At 41.4% G+C, this 27,411-nt stretch overlaps 1 protein-coding gene across 3 annotated transcripts; it reads right to left on the bottom strand.

Annotated features, from left to right (window-relative positions):
- Positions 1-527: 527 nt before the first annotated feature.
- CAMSAP1 (calmodulin regulated spectrin associated protein 1) lies at positions 528-26,973 on the bottom strand. 3 transcript variants are annotated; one of them, XM_086475557.1, is made up of 19 exons: positions 26,911-26,973; positions 26,205-26,367; positions 16,218-16,480; positions 15,865-16,026; positions 15,010-15,090; positions 13,983-14,015; positions 10,419-10,560; positions 9,291-9,430; positions 9,098-9,194; positions 8,517-8,694; positions 7,713-7,807; positions 6,827-6,911; positions 4,017-6,453; positions 2,502-2,638; positions 2,202-2,410; positions 2,015-2,117; positions 1,537-1,652; positions 1,177-1,295; positions 528-830 (listed from the first exon to the last, which is right to left on the bottom strand). In XM_086475557.1, the coding sequence occupies exons 1-19, from the start codon at positions 26,971-26,973 to the stop codon at positions 528-530; spliced, it is 4,926 nt and encodes a 1,641-aa protein (XP_086331683.1). The 3 variants fall into 3 exon arrangements, with proteins under 3 accessions (XP_086331683.1, XP_009952886.2, XP_086331684.1); XM_009954584.2 differs by lacking the exons at positions 13,983-14,015; positions 26,911-26,973; XM_086475558.1 differs by lacking the exons at positions 13,983-14,015; positions 16,218-16,480; positions 26,205-26,367; positions 26,911-26,973 and adding an exon at positions 11,906-11,965.
- Between the last annotated feature and the right edge of the window lie 438 nt (positions 26,974-27,411).

Here is a 27,411-nt window from a genome sequence, read left to right as displayed (position 1 = left end):
GCAGTAGATACAGTACAACAGTTTGATGTATTAAACAGTTCCTCAAAAAAGTCTGAAAGGAAGATTTCCCTAAAGACTGTTTAAAAAACCAAACCAAACCCAAACCACTTCACCCAAGATCTGTTCAATCCTTCTACTGAAGTTCGGAGCTTGCCAACTTTAATAATGACAGGAAAAAGGAGGGAAGGAGGTGAAGAGGAAACAGAACTAAATTATTCCCAATTTGTACCGATGAAAAGCTTCAAGTAAAAGGAAATCCACTTGTTAAAGATCTTGCTACATGCACAGTCCCTCACCAGCTGAAAGCCACAGTAGTTAGCATTGGGTGTAACAGCAGATTTATCATTCATAAAAAACACTGGCAATGTTCCTTCATTCTTAATAACTTGCATCCACGGTTTCTGTTTAGAAGCTTCTTAAAAAATGTTTATGGTTCTGCACGTTTCATACCAAACTGGAGGAAAATGGTAAACATGTCTTCTTCTGATGCAATCCCATTCGGCAATCTTCTCCCCAAGAACTCGGTGTCATTTACGAGTCTGAGTCTTCTTTGGCACTGCAGGTCGCTTGGCTTGCCACAAGTGGTTGTGAATAGTAAGAGCATCCACGCTGACAGACATGGTTTTGGCTGGAATCACGTTAAACTGTTTTCTGTCCGAGCTGTACTTATAGAGTTTGTCAATCATTTTCTTGGTGATGCTCTTTGGCCCTGTTCCAGTCAGCTTGTAGATCTCTTCGGTGTCAGGATAGTAGCAATAAAGTGCTCTGAACTGGCAGCCAGCATCACGGAACAAAATGATGTAGTGGTTGGCATCACATTTTTCTAGTTCCTGCATCAAAAACAAACAAACAAACAAACATCTACGTGGATTGTCCACGGTGGAAAGTCTCACATTATGCCAAGCTTTAAGCTTTCACATGTAGCTAAATCAGTGTTTCAAGTTTTCTGAAACACTGGGTCAGTAACTATGACTTTCAGCCCTTCTCTAAACTTAAGAGTGGAACTCTCAATAGAGGATCAGGTTTTCCACAAGTCCATGCAGTCACGGGAAGTAAAGGATTCCCAGTACAGGTACGTGTTAGGCAATGGCATTCGCTCCAACGCATCAGTGGGATCATGAAACGAGCATTACAGACACATTTTATCATGAGTGCACGAATAACGTCAAGGTTTACCTCTAATATTGAATTCTTATGTGGTTCATTCACTTTTCCAGCAAGACAGCAATGAGATATAGCATTGTGAATAATAGATTTGTTTGATTTGCTGCTGGGTTCCTTAAACAATTTTGGACCTAAGGAAGATAAACAAGTAACAATTATTTGCCCTACATTTATGAACATGAAGATTTTCGTTCATCAAAGTGAAAAAACCCTCAAATATTTTTCTACAGTAACCTACTTTTAGAGATATTAAACAGAACCAAACACACCTGACAACTTCTGAAAAATAACAACGCGGCACATCAAGTAGAGCACAGCTTTTTTACGACCTGCTATTCACCACAAATGCTCCAACTAAAACAAAACAGTCACCTGTGTATTCTGCCACCGAAGCAATAGAAGATGCTGTTGAAGCATTCTCCCAATCTCTTTCTGTGTTTCTGCTGGGATTTCTGCTCAGTATTGGTAAGGACTCCATTGATTCAACTCTGAGGGGGGAATAAAAAAAATTGTATGACAAGATTTTGGCCTTTTCCCCTCCAGTCTTAAATAAATTCACCAGTTGCTGGCCCTGAATGGAACAGGCTCCCTTTTCCTCCCCCAAAATAGTCATATTCTCCCTGCTAAACTATCAAAGCGAAGTTCTGTTACTCCTTTGGGAGAAAACAAAACAAAATTGCAAGTTTGTACAGAACATTGGAGCTGGCGGCCACATAAACCAGAATGAAGATAAATCCACTAATTACTACCGTGTCTCTATGCCAGCAGACAGAAACAACACTAAAGCCCAACACTATTTCATAACAGTGTAACAAAAATAAAAGAACTGAAATCAAGCTCCTCTCTCTACCTCTGAGACGGCGTGCCACCAGAGTGTACGCTTTCAGGTTCGGTTGTTGCTGCTGAGGCCAAAGACAGACTGGAACCAGACTGAGCACTGCTCAAATTATCAGCTACAAAACAGAAGAGAAACCGTGAAACACATTCTGTTAAAGCAGATCTGCGCTCGGTGAGAGCAAACCAATCAAAATACTTACGTGTGGAAGAACACTTTGTCCCTGAATCACTGTAAGATTCTTCACGATGGACCGACTTTGGCCTGGGTTTTTTGGGCTTTGATTTGGGCTTTCCAAGCCCTTGCTCCTCCAAAATTTGCTGCTGTTTTTTCCTTAAATATTCTTGCTTGATAAGTTCTCTTCGAGCCTTCTCCTCTTCTTTCCGTATCCGGTCCTCCTCAGCTTTGCGGCTGAAAAGCAAACACAACATTATATTCAACATATAATAGTTTTCCTCATCTTAAAGATAAAAAGGAAATATACTGTTCCACATGTTATTACCGAGCTTCGTCTCTTTTTTGTTCAACTTCAGCCTCCAACTGCTGTTTCCGAATCCGAGCCTCCTCCGCTTTGCGCTGTTGTTTCAAAAGGAACGCTGCACGTTTTTTCGCGAGCTCATCTTCTGCTTTCTGTTCATCCTGCAAAATTCATAGGGATGGAGAGTGTTAAAGAACAGAAGAAAACATATTAAGCTGGAAAATATATTAACCACAAGATTGCTGAGGATTCCAAGAAGCCTTTAGGAAAACATAAGCTACTACTTTTGGAAATCTACATTTTTAGAAGTGATGAGTGTAAATCGGAACTGTATTAAACTTTCTGTTGCTCAAGAAAAATTTAAGTTTTGGTGTTCCCTTAAGTCTGTGAGGAGGAAAAAAAAAAGGGTCTCATCTTACTCTGACTTGTTTTTTAGCATGCTTAATCCTCACAAAACCTTCTAGGACTGCAAAGGACAACGCAACTACTACGTGGGCGAGGACAGACGGCCCAAATAACCCCAGCACAACGATAACCTCCGAGTCAGTCAGTATTAATCACACTATATAAACTCACAAGTTAAATTCCCTGAGACTGAGACAGCCTAGCCTGACTTTCTTGGAAGTTAAATTCAAAAAAGAAAGTATCGTCACGTCAGCCCACCTGAGGTATTTACAACGATCACTGCGAAGCACAAACTAGACACTAAATGTGCCAACAGCAGTTCTGAACTTCACTAGAAGGAGCAGACACGTTATTTAACAAACACGCAACCCAACACTACGTGAAATACCACCGTACTAAAAACCCAACAGCTTGACAACCACCCTTTCCCCAAGCCAGAGTTAGGTGCAAAATGAGAAAAATTACTTACATTTAATACATGTTCACTATGAGCCCTATACACTACCTGCATAGGGCAGAACGGAAAGCTGCACAAAACCCGGCCATTTCCTCCATCAGCGCACTGAGGCACCTAATTTTTCACTTGCATCTACAGCCATTCAACTAAATTCTCCATTAGAGGCCTTCTAGGCTGCTCAAAATCAGAGAAATTGGAGTGCAAATGCCAAAAAAAACCCATTTCAGACTCTCGGCTCCCTGACAAGTTTTAAAACCTGCTCAGCAGGCTTTCACTAGATACCTGTGTTCTGTCAGAGGTTTTTTTCTTTCACTTGATACAGGTTCACAGAACGGTGGGATTTCAAAACAGTAAATTCTTCCCTTGCATCCTGTAATGCTTTTGTGCTAAGTATTTACAACATGTTTGTCTGTTTCTCAGAAAAAAACACTAAAGGAAAAGGCAGAAAAGCAAGGTTAATCCTGGTTCCTAGTAAAGTTAACAAGAACCAGGATTTCACACATTAAGTGAAAAACATTTCCCCCCCCAAGCAATTCTTTTCCATTGCAGTTTTTTAAAATCCTAATACGGCCACCAAAACGTACAGCGCTCCATGAGAAGACTGAAGCGGACAAAAGCAGTTCTAACGCTGGGCAAACGTGTAACAATAACCAACTATAGAAAGGTAATATATTTACCTTGAAGAAGAACCCTACACCAGACTTCTGATCGCCCTCACTAATTATATCCGTAGAGCTATCCTGGTTTTCAAGTTCTCCTTCATCTGGAGCTTTTAAGTCAGACAAGTCTACTTCAATGAGATTAGCCTTGCTTCTCAGCGGCTCATCCACTGGGACATTTTCTTTTCCTGAGCCATCAGAAGAATTCAACCCTGTTTCCTTGAAGCTGCTGTTCACCTCTCTGCTCATTTCAGAAATAATATTTGCATCTTTGGAGGTGGAGAGAACAAGCGCCCGTTGATTGCTCTCATCGTGAAGTCTATAGGTGTCAAAGAAACACTTTTCTTGAGAGCCACTTCCATGATCGGGACTGCTTTCCAAGCCAATTTCTGTTGGCGTCTTTGACAAGCTATTGGGCGGGAAAGGTCGTAGATGTGGTAAGGTTTCCAGACTTTGTGTTGGGGTTTTAACACGCGCTGAGTTTTGTTGTCTGTCTTTAGTGACTTTCAGATCAGCTGGTCTTCCCGATCGAGGGCTCCTTCCTTGACCAAATCGAGGTGGTTTACGAAGACTGTTCATTCCAGTTGGAGACAGGGGCTCAACAAAGTGAATTGATGGTTTTACCTTTTGGTCCTGAGAGTTACTTCTGGTTCCTGGTGATGGCACTGATGGAGATTTCATAAGTAGTTCCTGCTGCTGAGAAATCTTTAAGATAGCCTGCTGAAGTGTACTGATTGTTTCATTTAGCTTTTCAATAGAAAGATCACATTCATTGATGTCCACTTCAGTAACATTGTCTTCTAGGAGGGCCACAGAAATAATTTTACTTTTTTCCAAATCGTGTATAGCAGCAGAGTCTTTTGGTTTATGTTGCTCAGCAAAAGCTAGGCTTTCTTGCATTTTTACTTTTGTTACTTCTTGAGAATCATTGAGCGTTTCTTCTCTCTCCTCCTCTTTCACAAGAAACTCCTCAGATTTGGAACCCAAAGAAACTTCATCTAAGTCTTCACCGTTGTGCCGAGAATATTCTTTCCCAAAATGTTCTGGTTTAAGTGGCTGGGGAACATCAGGAGATTTCCCTTTTTTAACCACATGCAAGAAAGCTGCCTTGCCCAATTTTAGTCGCTGTCTTGCTGATAAGGCTTCCATCTTCTTCTTCTGAGCCTCTATTGCCCTTCGTTTCTCCTCCAACTGCATGTGAAGCTGCACCAATTCAGAAGCTAAAAGGTTAACGCTATCTTTGCTCTGTCTGTTGGGGCTTTGCTCTCGCTTTTGTTTCCACGTGGTTAGTGGTGCTGGGCAGCTTTCTGAGCCATCTGGTGTGGTCTTTTGTGAACTACTTGTGCTGGACTTTGTTTCATAGCTATTAAGTCTCTGAAGCTTTCGTTCTGCGAAATTGGTCATTCGGACACTCCCGCTCGCCATTGACACACTGCTGACTTGAGAAATGGTACTCAAACATGGGCTGGAACGTCCACTGGCATCATCCTTATCTTCATGTTCTTTTACCTTCATATCTTCTTGCAATTTTGCAGACTCTTCCTCGCCAATGTATTTAGCGACTATGGGATGGTCATCTATGACGACCAAATCCTGTTCGGTGTCTTCTATGTCCAAGAGGTCGGAATCAGAGTCCTGTCTCACCATAGTCCATGTAGTATCCGGAACATGCAAATTGAGACTTTTCATATAACTTGCATTGACTTTACTTGCTATGTCATCATCGGATTTAGCAGCATGAAGAAAAAATCCTCCAGTAGATAGCTCCTGAGAGGAAGGATCTAAACTGCTACTAGCCAAAGGCCTGGAAGCTTCTAAACCTGCCTCCACCAGTGCCACCGAGTCTGCAGTACTAGTATCTGCAACTGGAGTGAAATCAGAACTAGAAATTGGAGTAAAAGTCCTATTGAGGTCATGCTCACCATGACTGCTATTGGTTTTCTTGCGGATCAAAGGCAAGTGTCCTTCATTTAATCTCTTTGTTATAAAACTCCTTTGTTTCCCCTCCCCACATTCATCCTCTTTATTGATTATCTGTTTTTCCTTTGCTGGTTTCAGAACGGCAGGCATTAAAGGCTCCAGGTAAAAACTGTCTGGTTTGCTTTCGGAAGTCTCGCTATTTGTTTTTGGAGACCACGCAGCTGCAACTATGCTGGGCATCCTGGCTGACGCATTCTGCAATTCAAGATCACCACGGTTTGGCCTTTCTTCAGATCTGATTATTGCAATAAGCTCTTCATCTTCATCCTCGATTTCAACGTTGTTCAGCAAGCTCTTCCCGTTAGTCTTCATTGACGGAGGATGGGGCTGGTTTTTTGGAGTCACATTAACAATGTTTGAAGCAAGACTGTCTTTGCTGATTGATCTAGCCAGACTAATGCTATCACCAGACCCAGGGTCCACATCACTACTGGCAGAATGATGAAGAGCAAATGGTGTTGGCTGAGACAGAGGCCTAGAAAAGATAAGAACAGACTTCTGACGCTTAAGCACGAAAGGTGACAATTTGTTGAACTAAGGACGGTGATACAGACCACTAAGATTTTTTTGCTCCATTTGAAAAAAAGTATGTTGTATCAAAAGCAACTAGAAATAGGAAATAGCAACCTTGGACACTTCAATTTCCAACAGTTCTTACTGAAAATCATATTTAAAGTATTTTCAATTGTAACCCTAAAATCAGTCACCTCTGAAAAGGTACCCTAAAAGAAAAGACAATTAAACGACTCCGAGTCCAGTTCTAGTGAAGTGATCCCACGTTACTACAATGAAAACACCACAGTATCCTCTCGTTAAACAGCGCTGTAATACTCAAATGCATCTGTTACCTGGGTTTCCTCTCGGGCCATGCAAGAACTGAACCTCGTGGCTGCCCATCAACACGGGTCAGAGAATTAGAACGATGCCGATGACCTGGAATATTTTTTAAAATGTTAACGGTTTAGAAAGTGTCTTTAAACTAGCACTTGTACTTTATTTAATAACAAACATCATAAACTCTTTCACCAAGAGATGGCAGCAGAAAACAGATTTGCTGAAATACTAACCAAAGACAGACAGTCAAAGCCTGAAAAAAATACAATGAAAAGTGACCACAGACATATCTCTGTTTTGGATTTCATGAAACGGTTTAATTCGCTTTCCCTGTCAGCCCCCCAACATTAAAAAAAAAAAGAGGGGGAAAAAAGTCCTCGCTGCATGTTGCCATAGCTGAAGCTGTTGGAGTGTTTGGTTGGTAGCTTAGCTGATAAAAGAAAAGAAATTCTGAGGATTCTGGCTAAGTATAAAACCTAGGTTTTCAGTAATAAAAAAAAGTTTAGGCAAAATATGTCAAGTACTAGAGTGACTTTGTCATTCTGGATGATGATCTTACTTCCTAAGACTCTGGCTAGTCTTATGAACATTTGACAAGTGGCTTTTCCTTTCTTCTCACAGAATTGACATTATTAGTCTTCGTTTCTTGCACCTGAGACTGAGAAATAAGCCCATTTGTGAGAGAAAAGAAATTAAAAATCCAGTAATTTTCTTAAAAAGAGCCTTAAAATCTTTGAATGCAACAAAGATTACTTACTCAAACTAAACATGTTTACCCCAGGTGATTGCAGTTTAATTTGATTTTAGACCATCCACATACATGAACTTCTATTTTTATGCATTACTGTACTGACCCCAGTGGTCATTGCCTGTTGAAATGCAAATTCAAGGTAGACTTACCAGGGCTGTCTTCTCCCTGTAAAGATTTTTGTTGCTTTTGTCTCAAAGGGAGCAGTGGATGAGAAGGGCTAAAGGCAGGGCTTCCTCCTTTGCCACTAATTCAGAAAAGCAAAGATTCATTACTACAAGAATTTTTCTTCTATAATGACAGAAATGACACAGTTGTGAAATTACACTGGTAACAGTTACCCTGTCCTCTTTAAAACACAGTAATATATCATCAAAGAAGTTACTTAAAGAACAGAAAAGGTTTTCACATGTAACAAGACAAAAGTAAACCTACTACTTGAAATCAAATGGTTCAAGTTTCTAAACAGAGCAGATTTAAAATGTAGCTTAAGTAAACAGTATGCGAAGAGACAAAGTAAAGGCTGAAATAACTTATCAGTTGCCATCAAGCTGAGGTCTGCTGAAAAACCTTCTCATTAACCTTCTTGTACATTAGATTCTATTTAAGATTGTTTTCAGATCACCGTTTCTAGAATATGGCTAGTAAAGATAAGCTGCTTACACAGTTCTCACATTTCACATTTTTTCCAAAACAGAGGTTAGAGTAACTGCTGCAATGCAATGGTGGCATTCACTGGTGGGGCTTGTCGGCATTCGCCACACCAAGATCAAACACAACAGGACAAAGCACTTCTTTGAACTCGAGAATTAAGAATATTTTAGAGACTGACTGCACACCACTCAAATTCACTCAACTTGTAGCAAAATCGGAACATTTAGCAGCAGAGATCCCTAGGCTACCCCGATAGAAGCATAGAGTGCAGATGAGTCTAAACGACATGCAAACAGACTCACAGGTAGTCAGGGTCCTCAGGGTGCAGGTAGTATCTGCTGCAAGGTTCAGGGCCTGCCTGAGCCGCGGGCTGCAAGTCTGCTGGAGTCGTGCTAGCAGGGCTGGCCATGAAACTCCGCTTCGTTGCGTTGGAAATGGGAACAGGCGGACGACTGCTCCTCTGCTGCAACACTGTTTTAGCTGTGCATACATTTATGACATTAGCACAACCTATACCAGCCATTAAAACAACAAAACAGAGCCGGGAGTCTGCAGGTGGCAGTACAGTAGAACGAAAACTTTACAACACAACACTTAAAGGTTCGTCTTTATTCAAAATGTGTCTTACGGTGACCTTAAGGGACAGAAAGTTACAAGCAAAACAATTAGGGGGTTTAGGGAAAAATTACCTATCTTATTCAAAAAATTAGGACTCGAGCGATGTAGGACTAACTCTCCTTCTGGTTTTACTGCTTTCAGAGAGCCTCAGCAAGCAGAAACTTTGGGCAGAACCAGAACTCCAAAGGAAACACTGCTGTGCAACAGTTTCACTGTAATGCATTTTAAATAACATGCTGACATTCATCGAGAGTCAAAAACGTACCATCTTTTATTTCCTGAATATCTCTTGGTTGTACAAAGTCCGGTTTGACATTCTCAAACCACCAGAACAGTTCTGCAATGAATACCATGACGTTAGGCTGAAGAGAAAAAAAGAAAAAATACACCTCAGTAACAAAACATTTACAATTTACCCACATTTTACTTTAAAATATATCCTTCGTTACGTTTCTTACCTTTAAAACCAGAGGAGCATATAACATGTCCTCCAATGTGAGGTAAAAGCATTTGTTTAAATATTCATTTGAGAATTCTCTCAAAAGTTGAATATTATAGAGGCTGTCTGCAATTGAAGTTACCTCCTTCAAACAAATATCTAGAAAGGTGAGAAAGAGTAAGTTATGACACCATCCCAATAAATTAAACTTCCATCCGCAATTAAGAGAAACGCTACATACAGGAACTTCACAGACTGCTTATACACCATCATTTAATATTCATTGGCTACGAGTGACACTTCTCCACCTCTTAAGGTCCAGAGAATAGGAAAAGGAGGAAGAAAAACATAGATAAAACCGTATTAATTTTGCATTCATTTTAGAATCCATATAGGATTCTGTCTGCCACAGCGACAGAAAAGGTAAACTGGCTACGAAGAACACGCATGATGACAAAATACAAAAGCAATTAAACCCAGACATCTTGATTTGCAATCATAAAAGATTACTCCTAGGATTCACAGTGCTGGTTCCTTCTGAAAACACTGAGGAGCTCTGCAAGGTACAACATATCTGAGAATTTAAAAACCAATACAAAACGTTGATTTGTAGAAGTTTAATGCAGTAAGTACATTGAATTATTAAGAAAAACATTTTCTGGGAAAGAGAACTCATGTTTGATATGCTGAAGAGTGAACATTGCTGAAGACTGGAAGAAAATATTTTAAAATCTAGACTTTAAAATCTTAAACTACGTACTCCTACAGAAGAACATGAGAATTATCAGCAAACAGTAGTGGACATGGATTCCTTTTTTATGGTAGATTGAAACCAAGCTCAGTTATCTGAGCAAAGAAAGCCATATCATCTAGATCTATAAAAGAAAGGCTTATTTTGTAGCTCATAATATGCAGAGCATAGCCTTCTAAATACAGTAAGTAAAAAATACAAAATCGAGGTTACTTTTTAAATACACCAATGCAGATTCCACATGTGACCTGACTAACTTGCTGTAGTCTGCTACTTATTATATGTGTTGCATTTTTATTTGATAATTTATTTCTAGTTCAAATCTCAAAGACTGAAGTTGTGGGGGTTTTGTTTTTGGTTTTTTTTAATTATTTTTTAGAAACCTTTATTACATACCATCTAGTTTCATTTGCTCTGGACAGTAATAGTGTATCACAGCTAGAAGAGCAGCACCATCACTACCATCCTTCATCAAATCTTCAAGTAAAGGAAAGTAAGGTAACTGCCTGCTCGACAGATGGTCTCTTCGGTAACGCACCTAACAAAAGAAAGCCAGTGTTCAGATGATGCTAACGAAAAGGAAAAAAAAGGAATTTTTGTTAAGCAGTGAAAACTCTTTACAGTGGATCCTTCATAGCATTCTGCTCTAAGTCAAAAACAATTTCAAAGCTATATTTTTCTCTCAATGGAAGTCAATTCTGAAGAATACGGTGCTTCCCTTTTAATCAGCCTCCTCATACCTGGAAGCAACCTGTGCTGCTGAATTCCTAGCTTGATTCACACTTTTTAACTTACTACAAGCAATTTAAGTCAAAATCCTACCACACAGATGCATGAATGCAGCAGATCCAAAGAAAGAGACACAGGTAACTAGATGAGAACACTTAAAGCTTGGGAAAAACAAAACACAGCAAAAACAATTCAGATGAGCTAGTGATTTCTCATGTTGCCTACATCCGCAGATTTGCCATCATGTCCTCAGACAGCAAAGTTCTCTCACAGCGATTCAGAACATCGTATGTCTGGCGAGCCAGTATGCGATACTAACGTCATGCAAAAGCAAAACCCACGGCCTTTCCCAACAATGGTCAGCAAGAGGAGCAAGGAGGCCTTTTACATCCACAGCAAAACTCTCCTTGGTTTCCCTATAGATCAGTATCAAACCCTTCCGCAAGCCACCCCCATTCCTCAGGTAATTTGGAGCACAGCTGGAGAGTAGCTAAAGCCAGTCAACTACAGAACAAATCTTGGCATTGCTTCTTGCAGCTTTTTTGCAAGAACAGTTTTAGTGCTGATATTTACAGAGCACCCACATGCTAGCGGGACTAGAAGGCTGCATCTAAGCCTGAGCAGCAAAGCGATCGGGCAAGCAAAGAACAGCACGCTGCGGAGCCTCGCAGAAACACCTCTCAGTGTCGGGAACAGATTCCTTTTACACTTCCGTGCACTAAGATCATTTAACGAACTATCTTGACTGATGTGCTGGCCTAACGCAGATACACAGAGAACGTGTCTGATCATCAGAGGAAAGCTGGATTTGACCAACGGTACCATACACCTCCCCAGACAACCTGGGAAAGCTCTCCACACGCACACACTCACACCCTCATACATGTCAAGTTAGGATGGCACAGGCTGAGAAAAAAATCTGTTTGAAGGAACAAAGAACACTTGCAATCAGAGTAGTAAGAACCAGTTTCACTTACTTATTTAGCACAAATATAAACACGTTATGTTAAGTTTCCCTGGCAAAGGCAAGTAACTCTAAAGCTATCTCTATATGTTAATGCTATTTTTCCTGTCCTTTTACCAGGTGCAAATTATTTTTTTCCCCAGCCTGGAGCGCTCCATAAATATGTAATGGAATGTGAATCATACTGTACCACACGAGCATATTCCACTGGTTCCAGCATGCAGTGCGATACGGCATGCATCAGATCAGGCTTACGCAAAAAGAAACAGTGAGATACACGATGGTGATTATTCAAACACGAAAATCAAATCAAATGCATTAGCAACATCCATTATGCACTGGAAATGTGGTCATTAAGTCTGATAAAAGAAGTATGCACACTAAGGTGAACTGGTTAGCTTAAAAGGTTCGTCATTTATCCACTTAGCTGAAGTAAGCTTATTAAAGACAAACTTCAGAAATTTCTTTTTAAACTTTAATTCCTCCCGCATGTAAAGTAGCTACAAATATTTCCCTTCCAATAGGCTTAAATGGAATTTAAACCAACTACAGTCAACACTGGGAACTAAAATCTATAAGAACTCCTTGTTTATTTTAGCTTTGGTGAAAAACTACAAATTTATCATCAGGGAGGTTTTTTTATGGACTTAATTCCTTATCTTTTGCTCAAATATTATTCTCTGATACTGAAAACTCTGAATTCTTTCTTATATTCCAAGCCAAGTTTTGTGGTTTGTCCCTCCCGGCCCTGCATACAATTAATGGCATTTGTATGCATTAAAGTGCAGAAATGGGTGCTACTGAAATAGAGATAACTATTAAAAAAAAAAAAAATCACAAAGGAAAAAAGAAATACAGAAGTGACACAGTGTGACAGCTACTATGGAGACTGCAGAATCTGTCAGTAAACCAGTATAACCTAAATGGTACTGGACTAGCACTGAGAGAACCTCTATTTACTCCTTCCTTTACCACCAACTTGCTCAACAATATCCTGCCAGTCAATTCCATTCCTGTAGTTTCTTCTACTCTCACCCAGTTGTCTCTAAACAAAGCACAAACCTACTGAAATTCCTCAAAAGGCCATCAAATGTCTGCCTCAAACACAGACACGATCTTTAAGCACACCAGTGTGTAAGTGCTAAGCACGAGGCTGGTACTTCATGGCATACTGGTGCTGGAAGACAGGGCTCTGTCACAGATTTTATGAGCCTGCAGGTCCCCACTCGCATTTCCTTTAGTTCAGATATTTAAAGTTTTTACTGCCATCCAAACATTTGGTTCAAACAAATAAAAGGATGATGAGGCAGAGGAGTGGGACTGAGCTCTCTGTGGGAAGGCAGGGACTGTGGGGACAGGTGACTGCCTGGTCACACCCGTCTTTTCCAAGTGCACTGCTCTTTGGAATCTGCAACCGAGATAACAGCCCACATCTTCCCACAGAGGACGGGAGAAACACCAAATCCAGCAAGTGCAGGAGAAAGGGTATCGAGGCCAAGGAAAGCAAAGGAACAAAGAAAAATCTCTGCAAGTTGAAATAAAACTAGGAAATCAGGCTTGTACACTAGAAGTACAATTTTATTATTTTTTTTAATATATGGTGGAATCAGTATTGCATTTTCACACTTCACCATAAGGAAAATCAGTATTTTGTTCTGAGATGGAAACTGTCTTTCCTCCCATTATGCCAGCTTCAGTCTCATTAGTTTGGCATATGATTCAGGCAACCGTCCTAACGGGTCCAAACTGGTTTGTCAAATCTTCTAACCCCATCTCAATGAGTAACGGCATTCTGGCTTTGACAGATTTACAAACCTGTGCAAGAGCAGGTGCAATCTATTTATTTATATTATTTAATGAACGACTGCAAACACCTCAGTACCTCAACTGTGGAGTCAAAGATTAAGCAACCATTTAAACTGACCAGCTCGTGTATCACCTTAGTGCTGTGGTCAATTGCCTGCTCACAACCAGAACAGTAAACGCAACCATTTCAACTGTTGTTAATTTTCTCGTGTTTTGCTGCTACTCCATATCCCTCACTCCTGCCCTGTGGACACCGTTTCGAAATGCTGTGAAGTGATCATGCTGTATGCTGTGCAGTATGCAAAAATCATGTTACGAAAACTAAGCCTGATGACCCAAAAGGTTACACAGGTTTTTTCAAAGACCATCTAAGAAGCATTGCGATGGAAGCAAACACTCTGAAGAAATTTAAAAAGCCATGATTTTGTGGATGACAACTGGTGTAAAAGTAGTTCACTTACAGGTACTAATTTCCAATACCATTTGGAAGGAGACTGCTCAGGAAGCAAGGAAAGGAACGCAGGAATAGGAAAGGAACATCAGCAATGCAAGTTAAAAGCAGTAATACTTAAATGCACTCCAGCAATAAACACTTTCATATTTTAGAAGGGTTGTAGCCTCAAAAATCAGATTGAAAAATATGAAAATGAGACCCAAAAATCAATACAGAGCCAAACAGTTAAAGTGATCCTTCAGACCACCCATCAACTTGTAAATTAAACAGCTCTTTAGCCCATTATCACTGAAGGATACTACTTTAAATAAAAAGCACACAAAACACCTTTGCCGCTGACAGGACAGTTAAACAAGTGTGCCTTGTTCGTAGGTCACACTTTCAGCCCCTTCACACAGCAATGCCAATTTGAGGAAAGAACTTAGTGGTTTTGCTTAAGGCTTCATCAAATCACAAACTGGGAGCTCCGGGAGCTGATACCCAGTATGTTTGAGAAAGAGCTATTTCGCATGCTCCATTAATGAAAGTGTACTGTATTTTGCAATGTTAGTGCATTGTGATATAATTTCAAGGGAAAAAGGCGGAAAAAACTACAAACACACACATATAACATTTGAATGCCAAGAGTATGCTTACTGGATAGAACTTGAATAAACCTCTGAATATACATTAGACAATTAACCCATGCAAAATCCATATGCCCCAAGAGCTTTCAAAATATATTATATATATTTTGTGCTGTGAAAGCTGAGTCATATTTACCCATGTAAAGTTGATACAAGTTATTTTAAGTTGAAACAAGTTATTTTAGTCCAACTGAAACTTAAAAAGAAAATAAGAAGATACCAGTGGGCTTGAAAGGTAGGGAAGGGCACTGATGATAGACACAAACCAGATTGCATGCACAAAATCTCAGGAGTTTCAAGGACTGGGTGCCCCGCATTTCTCTGACAAAGAAAATACTGAGATGTTTGTATTTAAATCCATTACTTAGTGATGCACAAAATCACAGCCGAAAGATAAATCTGTTTTACCTTTTGGTGCCCTGGACTTTCCATCAGTTGCTGTTTTAATTTAATCTCTTTCTCTGTTATCTCTCTCATTTTAAGGTTCACCTAAAAGAGCACAGCATAAAAAAAAAGATATCAAAATACATCTAGATGTATGTTTACACAGGTCAAGTTTTCTTCTTCCTCCCCTTATTTAATGGACAATTCAGTCTATGAATGTAAGAAGTTCACAGAATAATGTATTACAGTAGTTTTCAAGACCAACTCTCTTATTAGCAGTAGCTATAATCACAAGGGAGTCCTGGGTTTGCAAAGGAGACTTTCTATTTGGAACGTGACTGTTGTCACTCCAAAGGGTTTCAGTAACTTAACCTCTACCCTTTGAAAAGTTTCAGTATTTCTGTTAAATGTATCCAAGCTAGTCAGAATTAAGTCTATCCTGTTATTTAACATGAAACAATGATTCACCTCAAAAAAAAACCCAAACCAACCCACCCTCATAGCAGCTTGTCTGAAAATAAAGAACCCAATTTCCACAGTTTTCGTAATTTCATTTCCCTGACAGTCTGATTCTCTTTCCAATGCCTATGGAAACCTTGGGAAGCCAAACAAGAAGATGAAATTGGAGCACACTGCAGCAATAAGGGAATCAAATACAATTATCAATCATCTGTATTAGGAGGACATTTTGCCCAACTACCACTGGACTTGAGGCAACGAGTAACCACACAGTAATTGACGCAGTTCTCTTCATCTGAAGTGGAAAAGGTGATAGAGAGGCACAGGTACTAAAGATGGAAGGAAAAACTCAGCAGAACCTTTTTAAAACTCTGAAAACCAACAATAAAACAGGCACGTTTTCCTCAAAGGAAATGTTACCTTGTTAATCCAGAAAACCATCGCATCCTCCAAATCATAGGGCAGTTCTTTCGAGGCACTGAATGTAGAGAAACGCTTGACACTGGCAACCACCTTTTCAATGCTGATCATTTCTACAGTATAGGCCATCATAAGAGCATCAATCATTGCCATATGAGAACTCTGAAAGAAGAAAACAATGAGTATTGAAAACGAAAATCCTCTAAGAAAAAAAAATTATATATTCTGACTGTATTTAAAGCAAAAAATTCTGGAGGTTAGTGACCTAGAAATTAAGAGCTCTTCCTTCCATGAACTATTTTAAATAGCGTTAAATAAAAAGAAGATCATTAGGTGGATTTAATTAAGCTAACCATTTTGATTGGTGCACAGCCCAGATCAGATTCAGACACAGGTGTATCATCGCTCTCCATGACGTAAATCCCTTTTCGAGACAGAGCCTGGATCACCGACTGGTGTCCCTGCAGGGCAGCCACCTGATCGCCCTTCAGAATGAGGCTGCAGACACGGCAGTACAGCTCGCTGGACAGCAGCAGCTTGATGACGGGGGGTTTAATATGTTCTTGCTCATACTGATCGATGTAGAACGGGTCCTTCAGCTCCTCTGGCACGTTATCTGAAACAACGAAGAAAAGTTTCAACAAGTAGCACCAGGAAGTGGCACCAGTTAAACAAAAGTGAACAGTTTTACTCCAACTCAAAGATAGCACATGAAAGAACAAAAACCATCGAGCACAAAAACCACAGAACGTAATCAGGTCTGTTTCATATTGCAAATAGTTTTCAATAGGTCTTTGTGCTTTTATTATTTTAAGTAAAACATATATAATTGGCTCCTGCCATACACGTACTTCAGTAAAATCCCTACATTAGCAGTTGGCTCTCTCAGGAAACTAGAGTCTCTCTCAAGAAGGCACTTCAACACGGACAAAAGTCCCACTGTCCTCTACGCATCTCTAGCTGTTTCCCTGAATAAGGCCCAGCTTAATCAGAATGACACACCATCACCTCTACTGATTAGCGCAGATTATTAGTGTTTTAATTTGGAATTATAAATCACTGATCTGTGTATCAGATGGGCAAAGTTTATGTATCTTCAAGGCAAAATTTAGAGCTACCTCAAACAACACCCCACAATAGCTGTGCACAGCAATTAATTAACTGCAACGCTCTGTCACCAACAGGGGCTGGCCAAACATCCTCAAGCTGAAAAAGAAAACTAAGCCACCTCTTTCTTGGTTCTAAACCGCCGAAGCTCACACAAAGCCTGAAATATCTGACTAAAACCTTGAGGATTTTACAAACGGTTTGCAAAATAACTTGGTCTCCAGTGAGCTGATGGTCTATTTTTTTTGATGACAAGAGCGTTGAAGCGAACTATTGCAGCTTTTTAGCGTTTAAATAAAAATGAAAGCCTAGGAAGCAAAACCACTCCGCTTCGATCAGGATTCAAAATGAATTTTAAACCATGTCTAAAATTAACTTCTTTTGGAACGGCATGATTCCCCCAGGTTGCCTTACAATTTTGTCAAACTGGTAATTTCCACGCAAGACAAAACTAACACTTCATCTTCACACACCCCTTCTTCCCTACCAGTTCCCCACCCTCATGAAGACTTACACTTTTGCTGCGGAACAGCACAGCTTCACAGCTGGCAGGAAAGAAAGGCACTAACAACAACTCATATTCTGCTCTCCCTAAACATGTCCAAGACATCTCAAACCCACCCGGGGGCAGCTGAAGTATCGCCAGCGTCAGAGGCTGTAACACGACAACACAGGCAAATGTCAACTGATGACAGGAGTTGAAAGTGAAGGAAATGCTGCTGTAAGCAATAGTTTCTCAATATGATAGAAAAGACATAAAACAAGTTTAAAATAGATATATCCCCAAATAAATACTTCTACTCATGTTCAGTAATCAGACTAGAAGCTATTGATCTTTATAATAGCCTCGCAGTAATAACGAGAGCCTCAAGTGTGTTGTCTTAATAGAAGCTCAACATTTCATAATTTTCAAACATAAAATCCTATCTTATGCAATCCAGTCATTCGGAAGATCTTCCCCAAAGTCACTTCAACAGTTCATTTTAAATATGTACATCTACAGTTAAAAGAATTAATTTGGCAGCAGATTCACTTTTCTTTCATTCAGCTCATTTCCAGAATAATTAAATTTCCCCATTCAGAAAACTCCTACCCACAGCATATCTTTGAACTGCAAAATACACCGCACATATTTGTCTACTGCAGAGCACTTAGTGTTCATAAAGAAGAGAAACTGAAACAGACATTTACGTGAGCCAGAAGTACATCTCACTTAAATAAAAATATGTAGTAAACCAGTGCTGTTGTAACAGGTCTAACAGCTACTCAGTCATACAGTACTGCCCCTGGTTTTTCAAAATTGAAAGCTTTTTGAAGTTTTTAGAAACTAAGTCATATTTTTTCCTTTACGTGACATCAAATGCTGTGATATACAGATTATATGCTGCAGATGATCGGAAGACACACAGTAAAACCCCACTGGCACTACATAAGTAGTATTTATTAAGGTGGGTGTCCATTCTTAATGAAATAGATAATGAATTCAAATATTTTTAATCTTCTTAACACTAGTCAACCTGACCTAAAATCAAAGGCTATTGAAAGCTAATTCCATTTAATGGTCATTGCCATTTCCAGAAGGAGAACTAGAGCTTTCATTTCTAAAGACTGGGGAAAGATCCAAAAATCAAAATGTAAAGCAGCTCACGTAATTCAACATCGCAGCTTCATTTCAAGCAGCTACACCTTTAACAAGCACAGATACATTGCATTTACTGAAATTACTTGTGCAAGGAAATAATAGAATACTAGCTCATAAAACACTCGTGAAGAAGCACATCTCTGGCAAGAGCACTAGCACCACTTCAAGTTTTGAAGGCTTTTTTAAAAAAAAAAAAAAAAAAAAAAAAAAAGGCAAATTCAAAACGGCTGAAACCTAAAGTACTTCAACGAGGGGTTTAGTGTGAACATCTGCCCCCGGCAGCTCCGCAGACCCCGCAGCAGGGGAACCGAGGTGACTGTCTGAACCTGCGCCAGGAGCAACGGCTGGACAGAGAACCCCGACCCCCCGCCAGCCCCTCCGCTGCCCACGCAGCCCGCTGCGGCGGCCAACGGGCAGCTCCCCTCGGCGCTTCTCCAGGGCCCTTTTCCACAAGGCAGCCTGTGATCACAGACTGCAACCAGAGAGCAAACCCCATCCTCATCCCCACTCACACCCCCACCAGGGGCAGGTCTGTGGCACTGGGGTCTTTACGTACGGTACTTAACCCAAAGAGACTATGGGAACGTGATGCTCAGCTTCCCCCGTGACAGGGCAGTGAGACCTCCCACCGCATTTTTCGTTTGAACTAGCAACATTTAATGATTTTTAAAAGCCTTTTCTAGCAATAAATGGATCTAGTTCTTAGTGATGACATTCCATGGCACAGAAATCAACGTATTGAAAAAACCCCACCTTGATTGTGGCTACTCTTCCTTAGTCTGAACATCCAGTCAAGAGATCTGAAATCTTTTTCTTCTCCATTGAAGAACCCTCTAACTTCATGATTCTGATCTCCATATAATTGCTTAAGGCCGAATGGATTTGGATTGACCAGGATTAAAGATAACCGGGGCAGTGGGGAATACCTTCTAGCACCAGGACTAATAATTTGAATACTCTCCCGAGAAGTTACTCATAAACTTTAACCCTCCCATAATTGCAACTTATTTCACGGTAAACACTTGCTCAGCTTTATTTTCTATATTACTGCTTACAACACTTCTGCCAGCTGAATTTGCCTACCTGTGACAGAAAGGAACAGTTCTGTAACTAATCTGATGTCCTGACTAAAGGCCCATAGACATTTTAAGATATAAAAAACACATCAAAGCTCAAGAGCGGTAATATGACCTTTACTATTTCATTCAAATTTATTTCCTACAGGACATAATGATACTATCCACATGGCAGGCACAAGTAAACGGCAGAAAAAAAACGTAATGCAAAAAGGATGCTACGTAAGTATACAGCTCTGAGCTGAGACATTGGCCAATATCACCGTTGTAGATGTCCTGTGCACAATGCAATTACCTCAAACAGGGTAACAGCCTTCCTAGGGAGCCACAGACAAAAAAAAAAAAAAAAAAGTGCTCTAATTGTGAGATATCTTCAATATCTGAAATCTGCATCTGAAAGCGCAACGTACGAGACCTACCTCACCTTTCACATCTCGGCTAATTATCCGTACCTATAGTATAACGCCGCATAAACCACTCGCAGCGCCCAGGTCTGCTCATTCTCCAAAAAAGAAATACCAAAATTCCCACATTGCAAAAAAACTCAGAAATGCATTGTCAGTTTTAGAACAATTATACACCACCAGAGTCAACCTAACACTATTTAAATAGCCCACTAGGGATACACAAGTCGCCGTGGGGATTACGGACAGCTTTTCTCCCCAGTTTTTATGGATCAGGCAAACTCCAAACCTGTCACACGCTTTTTGCTTGCCTCACTGCGGAATGTGCCAATGCTCTCTTTGAGGAAAACATCCCAGTCTTTCCAAGTCCCAGTTTCTATAAGCGTCCTTCTCAACACCTTACTGTCATGACCTATAATGGAACTTCGATGTTAGAGAAATGCCGTTTATTAAAACTCCTACTTCTATACATTTATGCTTTGGAATTTGGAAAAATCAACATGAAAAAAGAACTTCTGTGCAATTAACTTCTAAGCTGTAGCTACAAAAATTTCTGCTCCAGCAGTTTCACAACTCGTACCAAAGCAAACCAAAACCAATTAAATCCTTTTTGTTCATAAAAAGGTCTCCGATACCATCTCAATTCCAAAAGGAAGCAACTTTTATGCTACTATTGCGTGTTACCGAAAAGCTTGCAAACACCTTCTGGTTTTCCTAAGGTGCTTTCTGAGTCATTACCCCAGGAAAATGTTAGCATCGGCTTCAACACAAGCTTTACAGTCACCAGTTTTAGACAAACTGAGGTGTTCTAAAGACATAAAGCTTAAAAATTACCAGTGTTTTTATAGTAACTTAAAAACAACGGCACATAACCTGATAATCAGCTCTGAAGGCATTCATCATGAATTCAGTCTGTCCTAAGTTTTCTATCAAGAATTGTCAAAGAATTTACCATGCTACTCTCAGTATCAGAGCTGACTGGATCTCTTTCACACATGGATTTTACGTAAATTTTATACCATGTTACATAGTTCCATGCAGTCAGCTTATTACAGAGCAAAAGTGAGCATTTTTGCTGTTTCCCACACTTATAAAAACAAAGCAATAACATATTTTTTCCATGTTTCAGCAGCACAAACTCTTAATCCCACGGAGCCTGCTGGAGAGATACCTATTTTTATAAGCGATAAAGGCCTCAAAAATAAACCACGATAATTTTCATGAAGCAATTCTTTTTTGTGTGTTCCATCGTATCAATGAGTTCTAATCTCTCAAAAAACTGTCAGTTACAAGTATAAATCGTTGTTTACGGGATTACGAAGAGAACTTCACCTGTAACAACCATCACAGACAATTCTTGCCAGGCTCTCCTCTCCCCGCTTTAGGGTAGGGACCATTTCTTTATCATCTCACTTACAAAAAGCTGTCCAAAGACAAACTACCGGATTATGATTTGGTAAAAATACAGCAATCTGAACAAATTTGACTTATCCCTTGAACTGGAGAAGTGGATACACCCCAGATCGTATTTTACCTCTGGAAGCATGAAGAACTGGTTTCACATGGAAAGAGAGCCAAAGCATCAGCGTAAACAGAATGAAGCTTATTCAAATTCTGAGTAGGATTTCATTAGTATCAGTATCTGTTCACAGAATTATTTAGTACTGTACAGTGTCCTCTCAGCTGCAGATCATGAGCAGAAGCTACACCTTCTCGGCAACTAAGACCACCTGCATTGTAACAAAAACATTCTTCTGGTTCTTTTTACAGAACTGTTGTATAAACTCCATAAGTGATCTATAACATTACACATGAAAATTTACACACAACAGGCAGAAAAGAAATAAGCTAAAGACTCTGTATGCTGCTAGTGAGAGTGACTGCACTCTCATTATCCTATCTTTTGATCAAGCATAAAGCCACAAACCTGGGTGAAGCAGACGAGACCAAACAATAGTGGAATTCTTCACACAAGTAATATTTGGTGTTTACGAAACGGGCATTAATGAAGAAACAAACGTTTAACTATTCAATATTTGCAAAACACAACAGCTTTCTTCAACATATTTTCATTATGGACCTGAGAAGAAAGCTGACAAAGAACAGAAGCAGGGAAAGCAGGAATTTAGGCAATTTAGCCCAGGAAATGTGCTCACTCTGCCTCTACCAACTGGTAACTGTGGGTAGCTATTATGGTCCTGTAAAACCTTATTTAGCAGGTAAGTAGTAACTACTTCAAAGACCAAGAAAAGCCACAACTCGCGTTTCCCCTACAATGCACTACACCAGCCCTTGGCTCTCCTGTCTGTATCTCACCAAAGGTCTCAGGCTAATATTAGCATGAAGTCTGGAAATGATGTAAAGCTCTGAGCTCTAACAAATAAGTAAACCTCACCAAGCTCATTTGGAAAAAATCAGAATTTCATAAGCTGTTTTAAAGAAGCAACAACATTTGTTATGGAAAAGGCTGCACACAACCCACTTGCTCACAGCAAGCTGCAACGCTGAAAAACTTCCATATACTCTTTCCGTACCTAAATTTTAACCTTGTAACTGTGATGACGGGAAACATAATTTCTACACACAAACTAATGCTGTGCTACCTAAATCCGCTGAGAAATCCAAGGTTTTCACTGCCATTGTCTATTTCCCCACGTTGAACCAAACGAAAAGGTCCCCGTTGTGCTCACGCTGACCACTGCCGCCCAGAGCCCGCGGGGACAGTGGCGCTGGAGGCCCAGGTCCGCTTCCCTCTGCTCAGCTCCGCGCAGCGCCTGGCCCTGTTACCGCTTGGCAACCTGGTTCGTTCCACCGGCTGTGACAAAGCGCTCTCTCCCACGGACAGCTTGCCAAGCCTCTCTCAACCTCCCACGCTCACCTCCTGTGAACTGAAGTTCCACAAACTCCGTGGCACCCTTGCTCCTCGGCCACTTAAACGTTATGGATTGTATTTTCACACTGCTGGCAGAACTCCTTAAAGCGCACATTTGGTTTTAATCAAAAAAGAGAACTCTGTTCTGATCAAATCGCATTCCCTCAAACTCCTGTCTCGGCTACGCGGCCTTTATTATCTTTCCAACGTATGGAAGGTTTCCAGATGTTTCTGCACAGACTTTTATAAGAGTGATTCCTTGTCAATACTCCCAGATTTATTTGGGGAGACGGATGACACTGAACGGGGAAACACCTTCCTTCACAACATCCTTCCCCTCTGTCCTCTGGACTTCGGACAAGCAGTTGTAAAACCTCCCTCTGGAGGCAGCCACCACAGACAGACAGGAGGAGCTACGGGCTTCCAGAAACAAACCATTCAGCCCAATCCCTGCGCAAGAAGAGGGGTTGTCTCCCCAGCGTGATTTGTGCTGAAGAGAGAAGGTAGCTGTGCTCAGTTGTTTGGCTACCAAAATGATCTCTTTTCATGGCCAGAAGGGAAAAAAAGGAGGAAGGCATCATCACATGAAACAAAGCCCAAACCAGGCCATCAACTCCAAATTATGCGATGCATGCTCTCAGTAATGTGTCCTTGAGGAAAAAAAAAAGAAAGGATGAAAAATTTCCCTACTTAGATGCCAGCTTAGATGTGGAGAACTCAAACATTGTAAAACTTGTAACAGTAAATAGAAAATACAGTTTCAGGCAACACCTGCAGTGATGAATGGCTTTTAGTTAACAGTTTACACTAGAATCAAATTCCAGTTCTTGATCATCCCCATACTTCAGCACCAGCTTAGCCTTCCTCAGGTGAAAATGAAATCCAGGATATGCACCAGCACTTGAAAGATTAAGGCACAAATTATCTCAATTCACATACGCCAATTCCAAATCTAACCTTTCAGAAACACACTCTTTACTCAGCCACTCCAAAGTAGTTATGGAAACCCCATCAGACAAGAATTACTTCAGAACATAAAGACAGTGTTTCAATATTATAAAGAGAGGAGCATTTTTTTTCCCACCAAATTGACCAGAACTAGGTCTAAAATAACAAAAAAGCCCCCCAAACCTTTGACCTGCCTAGTGAGCTTTTATATAACAAATTCACAATTGCCTGGTAGCCGCCCAAGACCCACTGAACAACATCCAATATCTTAACACCAAAAGAAAATCCTGAGAGACGACAAGTAATGCAGCAAGTTCAAATACTATTCAAAATGATAATCACATAGGAAACCTTTTCAAACCCGTCGCTCTCTGAATTAAAGAGGCTTATAAATTTCTAAGTATTTTGCAATGCTCTCCCAGAAGTAATGGTTGTTACTACATGACAACGCCTTGCAGGAGCCATTTCAACAGTCAAACTAAATTTCCATAGGCCACAGTCCTGGAAAGATACCCACACAAAAGACCTTACTGGCCGGAGCTAACCAACAACACAGCAGCAGAAATATTTTTTCCTACTGCTCACAGCATTTAACTTCTATTAGAATGTAATCTGAACAAGCCTAAACACAAGTAGAAAATCCGGCAAACACGGCTACAGCCTTCTCTACGCTTGAGGTCACATCACTGTCATTATGAAAGGTGGGTTTCTGTTTAGTTTTTAGTCAAAGGAAAGCCAAATACTTGTTCAGTGGAAGTCCGTGTTGACAAGTGCACAGACAGACTTGCTGTTAACCCCTTAACTGGCCCAAGATGTATAGACACAACCCCAAGTTCTGGGGCCCCAGAAGACACTACCAAGAAACACAAGGCCACAAAGCTTTCTCTGCAGCGTAGGATCCGTGCCAGTCAACTCTCATTTAGGATTAGCCTTCTTTTGAAACAAAGTCATAACATAAATAGTGCACCTCCATGTCTGGAATATCCATTTTATCTCTGATTGCTAAAAAGTCTTCAGGAAACACTACAACCAATTCCAGCAACTGAAAAATATTTACATGAGAAAATGCCTGTTTGGTTCTTTTAAGTTATCAATGTTTTACCGACAGCCTCCCAAAATTCCCACATTTTTAAAAGGTCATCTGATAAATGTGGGTTTTTTGGTCTCTTGTTGATTACAGTGAAATACCTTCACTAATATTAAACATGACAAAGCCATAATTTTCTATTTGCCCTGCAATCATTAAGATGATAACGCTGACAGAAGTGGAAATACTAAAAAAGAAAAATAATTTAGAAAAATATTCCAACAAAGATGAATAGTTAACTGCAGGAATGGACTGCTTTTCTTCAGCCTTGTCACAAAGTAAGCTAGTGCTAATCCATTAAGCATATTACGAGTTTGGCGAATTAGACTTAGATTAACAGGGCTACCTCATTTTCCAAAACAAGATTCTGTTCATGTTTTTATTATATGTTTTGCTCTGGATAAACAAAACCCACACATATTCCATAATATTGCTTCATAATGAAGCTACTTAAACTCAAGATGTATCCAGCACCAATAATTCAGAACAGACAGATCTAGTTCAAAACAAAAAAGCAAATTCCAATAGATGCCAGGAAAATACCGTAGAAATGATACTCCAAGAATCCTTATTTTTCCATGTTTGACTGTAAAGGTTTCTGACAACATAAGGGAAAGAACCTCTCCTCTATCATCAACTTGCTGTTTAACATCACAGAACACAGACAAACTGTATCTGCTCATTCACCATTTCTTTTACATAAAAGAACATTGCTGATCATAAACGGATTGCCTTTTAGTTCTTTTTGAAACCAAAACCACAATCTGACCAAAAAAAAAAGCCCTAACTGAGCATACAAAGGGTACCAAGGTCCTCGCATCCTCTGACCAAGATGACTAGACAAGGAAGCACAGCAGAGCCTTCCCAGCCTGGAGGGACTCCGGGCCTGCAAGCAGTGACACACACAGTTCTGTGGAAGAAGTCTACTTAGCTCACATGAGGATTTAAACGTTTTGAGGTACGTATTCTCCACAAGCACAATCTGTCAGCATTCACCATCAGGTTTGCTGATTCGGGGCATCTCATACAGTTCCATTATTCCTGTCGAAGGTACCAGGAAACATGTAACATTACAAGAGAACAGACTGCCATATTATTGATATTTAAAACAACTAAGCCAAATTTAATGACTTCTGGAATGGCAGGGGAGACAGAAAAAGCAAGAACAATGCCAAGAATGACTCCCTAATAAAAGTGATCTTACCTATTCCATAGGCTTTAGCACAGATCCACTGTAGATTAGCAGCTATTTTTGCTCTGGCTGAATCATAGAGCTCCAAAGGGACAATCTCAACTGCACTATCTGTCAGGGCATCCATTTTTCTTCTGGTACTCTCTCCACCCGCACAAACATCAACATCCACCATCTGAAACAAAAAAACAAAGGACAGCGGACTTTTACACAAGGAATCGCTCCCGTTGCATTTTTAAAACCGCACAGGAGAGGAGCCGGCTGAACGGACGGCGTTCTGCCAGGCACAATACGGCCGGCCGAACACCACAGGCCCGCCATCCTTCAGGATTTTCATCGGCAGGGCTTATTTTAGCAATTTAAAATCCGCTCGGAAATCAAAAGACATCCGAGCCCAGGGGCAGCATCCCTTCTTTTGCAGGCCGCGGATCTGCTCGCAGAAAGCCCTTTGCCGCGGCTCGCCCGAGCGAAAGAAGAAAGGAGCAGCCCCATCACCTGCCGGACCGCTGGAATAAAGAAAGGCTGGGGCGCTCCCTCTCCACCCTCCCAGCGCACCCTCCGCCGCACGCCCCCCGCACCGCCGTCCCCTCCCGGCCTCCTGGCAGCCGAACAATGCGGGCAGGTACCGAGGCCCCCGCCCGCACCGCCCCCCCCCCCCCCCTCCTCCCCCGCCCCGCGGGGCCGCGCCGCGGGGCAGGGGCAGGCCCGGGGGCAGCACCTGGGGCTCCTTCCCTCGTCTCGCCCGGGAGAAGCAGCAGAGGTTTCTCGCCCGCACCCCCATCCCCGCGATGCCCCGCACCGCTCGCCCCGCCGGGCGGCAGGGAAGCCGCTCCGCGCCGGAGGAGGGCAGGGGGGACGGCGGATCCCCCTCCTCGCCGCGGCCCAGCCCGCATCCCCGCCCCCACCCGGGAGGAGGAGGAGGAGGAGAGGGAGGAGGAGGAGGAGGAGGAGGGAGAGGGGCGCAGCCCACCCGGCGCCGGCAGGCTGCTCGGCACACGGGAGCCGCCGAACCCCCGCCGCCGCTCCCCCCTCACGCCCGCCCGCCGCGGCCTACAGGCCCCGCCGCCTCACCTTGCCGCGCTACCGCTGCCTCATCCCCGGGGCGTATGGGTGGGCGGGGGCCACCGCCGCAGCGCCCGGGGCCCCGGCGGCGCAGCCCAAAGGCGGGGGGCGGGGGGAGGCTCGGCGGGCCGGGACCGGCGCCGATGCGGGAGGGCGG

Source organism: Leptosomus discolor, chromosome 19 (genome assembly GCF_034619465.1).
Source record: "Leptosomus discolor isolate bLepDis1 chromosome 19, bLepDis1.hap2, whole genome shotgun sequence".
NCBI lineage: Eukaryota > Metazoa > Chordata > Aves > Leptosomiformes > Leptosomidae > Leptosomus > Leptosomus discolor.
This window is presented reverse-complemented; position numbering and strand designations above follow the sequence as displayed.

Coding starts and splice junctions, on each gene's coding strand:
- CAMSAP1 (XM_086475557.1), bottom strand. CDS start 26,973: ATGGGGGTGCGGGCGAGAAACCTCTGCTGCTTCTCCCGGGCGAGACGA. Junction 8,695..9,097: donor TATTCAGGAAATAAAAGATG/GTACGTTTTTGA, acceptor ATGTATGCACAG/CTAAAACAGTGTTGCAGCAG. Junction 7,808..8,516: donor CCTGAGGACCCTGACTACCT/GTGAGTCTGTTT, acceptor TTTCTGAATTAG/TGGCAAAGGAGGAAGCCCTG.